The 11048-nt window shown below is 41.7% G+C and overlaps 1 protein-coding gene across 1 annotated transcript; it reads left to right on the top strand.

Annotated features, from left to right (window-relative positions):
- Window positions 1–368: 368 nt before the first annotated feature.
- LOC110866773 lies at window positions 369–3530 on the top strand. The gene has a single exon (XM_022115922.1). It carries the CDS (start codon window positions 369–371, stop codon window positions 3528–3530), a length of 3162 nt encoding a protein of 1053 aa, XP_021971614.1.
- The last annotated feature ends 7518 nt before the right edge of the window (window positions 3531–11048 follow it).

Below are 11048 nucleotides of genomic sequence, written 5' to 3'. Positions count from 1 at the left end.
GAGACCTGGCCGAGGTCTCAAAGTTCACAAGGAGAATATCAGAGGCACCCATGCCTCCCAAGACAAAGCTGCCCCCAAGCTTTGATCGCTACGACGGAACGAGGGATCCAGAGGATCATCTGCATGCCTTCCGAGGAGCGGGGCAGCTGGGAAGGTGGCCCATGCCGGTATGGTGCCACATGTTTGTGTAAACCTTAACAGAAGGAGCCCGGCTGTGGTTTGATAGCCTCCCTCCGGGGAGCATAGACAGCTACGAAGAGTTAAGCGAAAAATTCCTTAGGAATTTCGGCCAACAAAGGAAGGTGGTCAAGAATCCCAACGAAATCCTCCACATCAGGCAAAGGGACAACGAGCGGATAGACCAGTACATGGAAAGGTTTGTCAAAGAAAGCATGAACATCAAGGATGTTCCGGAGGTCATGAAAATCAGTAGCTTTATAAATGGGCTGAAGCATGCACAGCTGTGTGAAAAGCTGGGAGAGGAGTTCCCACCTTCCTTCGATAATCTCATGGACAGGGTCAGGGCTTTCGTCCGGGGAAAGGATACAGTCAGCAAGGCTAAGGAGACGGACACTACACCCCGAAGGGCCACCCCAACAGCAAGACCCCTTGAAAAAGGTACTCCCTATTCCCGAAAGCCTCCCTTTGATAGAATGTTACATGACAGGGCAAGGCCCTCATACTCCCCCTACAGACCCCGAGGGAGGGGCCCTCCCCCTTACCCTGACAGCTTCACCCCCCTCGTCAAAACTCCAAGTGAGATACTGGCCACAGAAAGAGTGAAGAATTCTTTCCCAAGGCCACCCCCCATAAAGCCAGGCCCCAAGGCACAGCCAAACGAATACTGTGAGTTTCATAAGGGCTTCGGGCACAAAACCGATGATTGCATGTACCTCAAAAGGGAAATAGAGGCTGCGGTGAAGACGGGAAGACTGGCCCACCTGGTCAAGGAAATCAAGGAGGGGGGAGGGGACCGTAAGGGAAGAGATGCAAGAGAGCCTGGGAGGGCAGATGTTGATATGATAAGGAGGAGAAATGAATTTGATGTTACCCGAAGTGTTAAGGCCAGGATCCTAGGCTCTCCGAACTGCATGAAAACTCCCATCCTTATGCCGTACTTAGAAGAAAGCGAAGTGCAACGACTTCCGCTGAATATCTCAGCTGTGATAGCTGGACACAAAGTGTCTAGAATACATGTGGACGGAGGGTCAGGCGTCGAGGTAATATACGAACATTGCTTCCTCAGATTCGACAGAGATATAAGAGATAGACTGGAGGAAGACTCCATCCCATTGGTGGGATTCAACAACAGCGTATCACACCCTCTGGGAAAGATCAGGCTCCCATTTACAGTCGGTGTAGGGGACAGGGTCCGGACGATCAATTTAACCTTCACTGTAGTCAGAGCACTCTCCAAGTACAACGCGATTTTGGGAAGACCTGGGATTGGAGATCTACAAGCACAAGCATCTACTCCTCACGGGGCTTTGGTATTCCAAACACCAAAGGGGCTTGCATGGGTTAAGTCAGCCTATGAAGTGGTCTCTTCAATATCCAAAGGGGAGGAACCCGGGAAGACCCAAGGGAAGAAGGTGGAAGAATGGGTCCTCTGTGATAAGTTCCCGGAGCAAACGGTCAAGGTGGGAAGCCACCTAAGTGACAAATGCAAGAGTGCCCTAAAGGAGTTGCTCCTCCATAACCTGGACGTGTTTGCATTCCAACATGGTGACATGACGGGAATTCCCAGAAGCCTGACAGAGCACCGGCTCAACACCTTCACATGGGCAAAACCAGTGAGACAAAAGAAGCGGAGCATGGGACCAAACAAAAGAAGGGCTGCTTGTGAAGAGACCCGCAAGTTACTCAGGGCGGGGATAGTCAGGGAAGTCAAATACCCATCCTGGGTTGCTAACCCAGTTATGGTTCAGAAAAAAGATGGGGGATGGAGGATGTGCATCGATTTCCAAGACTTAAACAAAGCATGCCCCAAGGACTGCTACCCCCTCCCGGAGATAGACACCCAAGTGGACTCCCTGTCCCAGTATCCGCTGAAGTGCTTCCTAGATGCCTACAAGGGATACCACCAAATACAGATGTCAATAGAAGACGAAGAGAAAACTGCTTTCATCACCGATGAGGGAACATTTTGCTATACCAAGATGCCCTTTGGTCTAAAAAATGCGGGGGCAACATACCAAAGGTTTATGAACACCTTGTTTAGGGAGCAAAGGGGAAGGAATCTAGAGGTGTATGTTGACGACATTGTCATCAAAAGTCTGACAGAAGCAGCCATGATAGATGACATATCTGAGACTCTCAACACAATGCAGGATGTAAACATGAAACTGAACCCCGGGAAGTGCTGTTTCGGGTTAGAGGAAGGAAATTTCCTAGGGGTGGTGGTAACTAAAGGAGGGATAAAGGCAAACCCAGAAAAGACCCAGGCTGTGGCCGAAATGCGCTCTCCCAGGTCCCTTAAGGACATCCAGCAGTTAAACGGAAGGCTGATTGCGCTAAATCGTTTCTTATCAAAAGTGGCTGACAAAACCCTCCCTTTCATGAAAGTGTTAAAAGACTGCCTCCAGACCAGCAAATTCAACTGGACCACCGAAGCCGAAGCTGCCTTTCAGGAAATGAAAACCTACATCTGCAAGCTCCCAACGTTAGCCACCCCGGTGCCCGGAGACCCGCTGCTCCTTTACCTATCTGCCTCTAAGACGACCATAAGCGCGGTCATGATGGTGGAACGGGAGGGGAAACAGATCCCCATATATTTCATCAGCAGAACACTTAAGGGGCCCGAGGAGCGGTACATGCCTTTAGAAAAGCTTGCGTTGGCCCTGGTTTTTGCATCTCGAAGGCTCAGAAGGTACTTCCAAGGGTATAAGGTCACCTTAGTAACTGATCAACCCCTCCAGAAAGTGCTTAGAAAATCGGAACAGTCAGGGCGACTGGCTAAATGGGCCGTAGAATTGGGAGAACATTCTCTGGAGTTCAAGCCCAGGACAGCCATGAAGGGACAAATACTGGCTGACTTCCTAGCAGAAGTGCCTGAGGACGAAGAGAGGGAATTACTAAGGTGGGAAGCTTTGGAGGAAGAAGAAAAGAAAAGGGAAGACGAGGCTGTCTGGAAGTTGTTCACGGATGGAGCATCCAGTGAAGAAGGGAATGGTGCAGGCATCACATTGATAAGCCCCGAGGGGGTTGAGCTGACGTATGCCATAAGGTTGGATTTCGAAAACACTAATAATACCGCCGAGTATGAAGCCCTCTTGGCAGGGATGAGATTGGCACAGAAGATGAAAGCAAAACACGTGGAGGCCAGTACCGATTCACAGTTGGTAGTAAAGCAGTATCAGGGGGAATATGAAGCGAAGGATAGCATCATGGCTCGGTATGTGGCGAAAGTTAAGGAGACAGCTAAGGCATTCAGAACCTTCAAACTGGAATACATCCCTCGAGGGAGGAACAGGAAGTCTGATGCACTCAGCAAGTTAGCTTCAGTAGCATTCGACCACCTCATGAAGTAGGTCAAAGTAGAGGTCCTGACATCCCCCTCCCTGGACGTAACGGAAGTGGCCACAATCGAAGGTTCCCAAGAAACATGGATGACCCCGATCATTAAATTCCTCCGGGATGGGACCTTACCCGAGGGGGAATGGGCGGCCAGAAAGGTAAGAGTCAAAGCCCTACAATATGAACTGATTGGGGAAGAGCTATACCGAAGGTCGTACCTGGGTCCGTCCCTAAAGTGCATAGACATGGAAGAGGCCGAATATGTGATCAGGGAAATGCACGAGAGAATCTGTGGGATGCACTCAGGACCAAGAACGGTTGTAAGAAGGGCAATGAACGAAGGATTCTACTGGCCACGAATGTACGAGACGGCATCTGAAGAAATCAAGAAGTGTGATAACTGCCAAGTACATGCACCAATGACCCACCAGCATAAACACCCTATGGTCCCGGTCTCGACATCTTGGCCATTCCAAAAATGGCCCATTGACATAATCGGGCCTTTCCCGGAGGGCCCCGGGGGGGTCAAATACGTGGTGGTGGCCATTGATTATTTCACTAAGTGGATCGAAGCGAAACCCCTGGCAAAGATCACCGGAGATCAGATGAGACGGTTCGTGCTGGATAATATCGTGTGCAGATGTCACGGCCCCCGACTCTGTTTTACCCGTTTCAAGAGCCGCGGGACAGGAATCCCGTGGTATTTAATTTAGGCGACAGCGGAAGTCTTTTTAAAACAGGATCTTTCAATAATTTAAACTGCTCGTTTCATAACTTAGGGATAAATTCCCGAAATTTATAATAATGTGATTTCTCAGGGAAATCTTTATTTTCAAAACATGTTCATTTATTTATTTACATTGAGCCACTTTTCTAAGCTGGGAGTGCTCCACGGCACTTTTCTTTGCTCATACCAGATCACCTGAAACATGTTTGATAAAGGTTTTGTCAGCGGGGAAATACTGAGTGAATCATTCATTTTACTGAAAACAACACATTGGTTATAATCTACAGTAATAAGGGGAATTACAATGTTTCTGATATCAAACCAACTACCCACAGTATTTGTCACTCGACCATCCATTGGCTAGCCCATTTGTCCAATGGTGTCTGTGACTGTGGTCAGATCACCCCTTGGCCACCCGTTTGTCCAAGTGTGACGGGAAATAAGTAATGTATACAAAACCCCACATACCGGCTGTAATTTGGTGATTACATAGACTTAATCCCTGTAATTATAACTTTGGAAAATAACTTGGAGTTTTGTAAAACAGTTGATAAAAAGAGAATGACTCACAAACTGTGAGAAAAGAGTTTATAAAAGAGGAATGACTCACATTGCAGATTTACGAGCAGAGTATAAGCTTTACTGATTAGCCTTCTAACCTAATTTAAATAACAACGCACACACACAAACGGGATTAGTAACTAATTCAGTAGTTACGTCAATTCACGAGATTAAACCCTCACAACTATTATCAAGTGCGATACTTAACAATTCAATGGATTCACAACGAATGACAGAGCATAGTCCGAATTCGAACAGCAATCAAACATTCAAGTTGAAATCACAATGAATAACAAAGTACAAGCTCAATTTGAGCAGCACTCGGACAATCGTTGGATAGTTATAATCGCTCGGACGTTGAATCGTAATAGCGATCGAGTTATTACCCTGATTGCGACAGCACCTCGTGATCGTGTCTGTGTGTTGGGGACTATTTTGAGTATAATTCGACGCACAGACAGAATTTCTACGTCGTTTTAACTTCTACAGGTGAGTGCCAATGTCGGCTATTTATAGTAATTTTTGGGACTTCCTTACGGACCGTATGCCGGACCCTTTTCGGTCCGTAAGCTAAGCAGTCTAATTATAGGCTGCCTAGGCTCGGGACTAGCTTGGGTGAATAAAAACAATTGGCCAATCAGCTTTCAACAACGATATTAATAGATAAATATTCAACTAGGGTTTGCCCCCCTCGAGTTTTAGGGGCCCTGATCCTGATTCCGATTGTTCTGAAAATTTTAGGGTTAGTGTAGAATTACTTGGGTGTCTCAATTAGGGTTTTCTTATTGACTAATTATTGTCCTAATTATTGATTTTAGTGGCAGTTGTTACATCCTCCCCACCTTGAGAAAAATCTCGTCCTCGAGATTTACTGAAATAGATGAGGGTACTTTCGCTTTATTTCTGATTCCAGTTCCCAAGTGTACTCTGGTCCTCTCCTGGATTCCTATTTGACTTTTACTAGCACTAGTCGTTTGTGTTTGAGAAACTTGATTTTCCTATCTTCGATCTGTAGTGGTTTCTCTACGAATTTCAGCTTTTCATTTACCTCTATATCTTGAAGAGGTACTACCAGGGATTCGTCTGATAAACATTTCTTGAGATTGGATACATGAAACACATCATGTACTCCAGCTAATTCTTCTGGTAGTTGTAAACGATAAGCTACTGGTCCGATTCGTTGGATCACTGGGAATGGTCCAACATATCTGGGACTCAATTTTCCTTTCTTACCAAATCGTACTACTCCTTTCCAAGGAGATACTTTTAATAGTACTTTGTCTCCGACTTGGAATTCTAACGACTTGCGGCGATTGTCCGCATAGCTTTTCTGGCGATCTCTAGCAGTCTTCAGTCTTTCCTTGATTTGAGTTATCTTGTCTGTAGTCTCTTGTACAATCTCTGGGCCTGATAACTGATTTTCTCCTATCTCTGCCCAACAAACGGGAGTTCTGCACTTGCGTCCATACAGTGCTTCGAATGGAGCAGCTTTGATGCTCGAATGATAACTATTGTTATAGGAGAATTCAATTAATGGTAAATGGCTATCCCAATTACCACCAAAGTCAATTACACATGCTCGGAGCATGTCTTCCAGGGTTTGTATCGTCCTTTCACTTTGTCCGTCCGTTTGAGGATGATATGCAGTACTCAAATTAAGTCGAGTTCCCATTGCTTCTTGGAAACTTGTCCAGAAACGGGAAGTAAAACGACTATCTCTATCCGATACAATGGAGAGTGGGACTCCATGTAAGGATACTACTTCATCTACATACAACTTGGCTAATGTAAGACCCTAATACGTATTTGACTAAAAGTCGCAGCGGAAGTTCAAGCCATAAACTTTCTTTCATTATAAACACCTTAACTTAATTAAAAATTAACTTTAACATAACTCTTTCACATAAATCCATCAATCGACTTATTTACTAAGTAAAAACATAGCTTATGTTTACTACATTATATACATCAACGTTCGCGTACAATCTCACTAGTGACTCGATCCTCGATCTCTATCCCTTGATGATCCTCATGACTCGTGATTCGTACAACCTGCACTCACCACATACATTCATCACATTAGTATATAATACATAAACAAGACTCAATACATGTACACTTTCCATTCAGCTTTCTCTCTAGCTTTAAGCATATCATTAGCGTATCCATTCCCTTGTGAGTCTTCAATAATATGCCTGCATAAATCTTCGTTTTCCAGGTACATAATTAATATCATTAACACTTAACGTATCCAAAATCATACTTCATATACTCGTGCATACATCCATATCTCAATACATACATGCCTACACCCATACGTATCTTCATATATTCATAAATACACTTCTACATATGTACCTACATTTATACGTCTCTACCTTCATGCCTACGATCACACGTACTCGCATACATACACAAATACACATTTGCATACATACATACATATCTACGCCTTCACATATATACATACTATCATACGTATCTTCATATATACATAAATACGCTTCTACATACATAAAGGAAATTCTTAACTTAGAATCCCACATTTAGGTACCATATTACTACATATTCTTTAGGATCCCACATTTAGGTACCTTATTACTACATATTCTTTAGGATCCCACCTTTAGGTACCCTACCCGTCGGCGACGCCCTCTAGTTTTTGCAGTTTTCTGCAGGTTCGTTTCGTCGTCCGTACGCACTAAAACGCACGTAACTTTTGAACCGTTTACCCGTTTGACCTCCCGTTTCTTCCTACATGCTTGTAAATTCACATTCTATCATATGAACTTAAAATCCCATATCCGGATTAAGGAAATTCTTAACTTACACGCTATCGCCTTATTATTAATTTATGATTTATTCGACCCGTTCATGCCTTCATCCACAAAACTTGTTTGTTTGACCAAGACTTCTTATGAACCTAATAATGTCCACATTGTATATCATACAAGATTAAGTTATCGGATGCCTTGCATCCTCTTGACCCATTTTCGCTCAAGAGCTTATTTTGACCCGTTAAGGGTATTTGCGCATTTTAAGGTCTTTAGCTTACGACAACCATACTTCTCGCTTTCTTGCTTTTTCAAAACATTCATTTAATCAAATAGCTTGTTTGTAATCAACTTTTAAGACCATGTGCTCGTTTTACCCATCAAGGGCGTTTTTGTCAACTTCGCTCTATCCTTAACAACAAAGGACTCCCATGCATAAGTAACCAATCCTACTACTTAGCTACAGTTCTTAATCACATATACCTCGCTCGGAGATCCGTTTAATACTTCATCGGTCTCATACAATTCTTTCCTACTTGACCTCGATCATCATACTTAATTAAATTGCACATAACTTTCCATAAACAACTAAGAAGTGATTACAAAGAAATCACTTACCTCGTGCGTCCATGTTCATACTCGTTTCCTCGCCACTTTTGACCCGTTAGCCTTCCGTGCTTGATTCCGTCTCGACATGATTCCTATACTTCCATGTCATCGAAATCACATTCTTATTAGCATACATAATTGTACATGTTAACGATCATATCGATCGCATAATTCCTATTTGACTTTCATTAGTTACTTCTAGCAAGCATAATACATGTGACCAAATTCATATCATTTCAAACTCATGTAAACCATCATGTCATCGCATTAAACACACATTCGTCAAACGCGCTCCATATAACTTACCTTAATCTTACAATTAGGACAACCCGCCTAACCATCCTTCTTATACACGGTTGACTTTTAGAAGTCAACGGTTCATTTAGTTTAGAGTTAATTACTGTTTTCGTCCCTGTGGTTTATCAAAAATCAGTATTTTAGTCCATTAGTTTAAAAATTGTGATTTCAGTCCCTGTGGTTTTACTTTCGTAACCATTTCAGTCCCTGTGGTTTCACTTTCGTAATCATTTCAATCCATTTATTCTGTAAGTACAGGGACTGAAATGGTTACGAGGTGGACTAAAATGGTTACGAAAGTGAAACCACAGGGACTGAAATCGCAATTTTTAAACTAATGGACTGAAATAGTGATTTTTGACAAACCACAGGGACGAAAACAGTAATTAACTCTTTAGTTTAACTTTCGACTTATCATTATATACCCGCAACATCATAATCGACTATACGGATGACAATACATACATTTTATCATACGATTGGGGTGCGTACCATCTTTTAAGCATAACGTACAACTAATTCATGCACAATCTTCTAAATTCATACATAGTTCATCAAATCCTTCTACTAATCAACATGTGGTATTTAAAATTAAACATCATACATATTATCTTCACATTTTGTCCACTTCATCTAACAACAATTCACCATTTCTTATCCAATTTCTTTAAACACTCACACACATGTATGATTCCAAGCATTGTTAACATAAGTAAATCATCAATTTACATTACATCATCTAAAACCCACTTCATAACTACTTATTAATCACTTACAAGTGATCTAATCTTAATTTCTTCATAATTTCATCATGCTTTTGATATGTGTACTACCTTGTAAGCATAGTGTACAACTAGTTCATGCATATCCTTCTAATCTCATACATAATTCATCAATTTCTTCCTTCTAATCAACATGAATCATACATGCATAAACATCAAACATACTAGTATCACATTTCTTTCAATTCCCCTCATAAGAATCCATCTTACAAATCAAAATACATCAATTTTAAGCATGAATTTTGACATAGATGATTTATCCATGTCATCATCTTCACCATAACAAACGGGTTTCACCCTTAAACATCAAATTAACCTAAACCATGCATAATCCATGTTCTATATGATGATTATAACACATACCAATGCTCAATTTCACTTGAACTCACGGATTAGAACATAACCCATTTTACACATGATCACCAATCTTAGATTTTCGACATACCTTATGATCCCCTCGTGTTGGTGATCATTAATCCATGCTCGGTTATGAGTTTAAGCATCATTTAGCCTTCCAATTTGATGATCTTTCATGTTTAGGGTTTGAGACTCCATGGGAGTCTCCTGATCGATCTAGAACACACACGAAGGTGTGTTTGTGTGTGTTGTTATTTTCTTTTAATAACACAACTTCCATCTTGTTCCACTTTAACCCCTCGGGTTTGCCTTTAAAACATAACCGACACTACCTTCATCATTTAATACTTTTGACCATACCCTTAACTAGGTTAAATAGCCTAGTTATTAATTTCATAACGTGTCATATATGAACACACGACAAATATTTACATTCTGATTTTTGGGGCGTTACAAGTCTACCACCCTTAAATGAGGTTTCGTCCCCGAAACCTTTCTTACCTTTATTTAATACTAATTATTACTTCTCTACGTCCACTCGACATAACCACGAGCTCATCACTATGACTATCATCCAATTTCAAGAATCCATCGCAGAATTCTTATTAATGTTTCTTTCATGTTTATTTCATTATTCATATCATTGACTTCTTCCTAACAATTCCATACCTTCCTTATCATACTTTCGCATATCATTTTCATTTCCTTGATCTGTCAATAACGGGTCTATATACATACTTCCTCAATCTGTAATCATACATACATTCGTATGATCCGTTCCCAACGGATCTACTACAATCATCCTATCTCTTAAGATTACATTCTACACATATATTATTTAGCATTTAGTTCTTGTTTTGTTACCACACAAAACTACTATTTCATGATCACATATACGCGCTTCACTTCAAAGTTAACATCATTCTATCTTTTCTATAACTACTTGTACCATACATACTCTTACGTTATCTTCCATTCACCTTGTTCATTCTACATTACTATTCCTCTTATTTCATGCATTATTTCGTTTACATAAGCCCACATGTCACGCAAAATCATTATACGAGAGTTTAGCGAATTCTCGAAATTTTCACTTCAAACCTTTGAGATTCATTCCTTAACGACATAATCTTCTTCTTAGGTCCACTGTTAGGAATCGAACATTCTGTACTATACCATACTCATTCCACCATACATTTTTGTAGGGCGTTTTCAACTTACAAATTCATACTTATCTGACATAAATTAAAGCATTTTACTTACCTCGATTTCCTTCCATACTTCAGCGATCCGTAAATCAGACCTGTCCACATTCTTCACGTGTACTAGCCGTACTAGACTAGATTTCATTCATCCGTGCAATGTGCCTTCACTCGTGCACAACCTCCCACCAAATCGATGGGTTTCATCACCTCTAGGTTCCTT

Source organism: Helianthus annuus, chromosome 7 (assembly GCF_002127325.2).
Source record: "Helianthus annuus cultivar XRQ/B chromosome 7, HanXRQr2.0-SUNRISE, whole genome shotgun sequence".
Lineage (NCBI taxonomy): Eukaryota > Viridiplantae > Streptophyta > Magnoliopsida > Asterales > Asteraceae > Helianthus > Helianthus annuus.
Note: the sequence above shows the minus strand (reverse complement) of the source record. Positions and strands in the feature narration are given on the sequence as shown.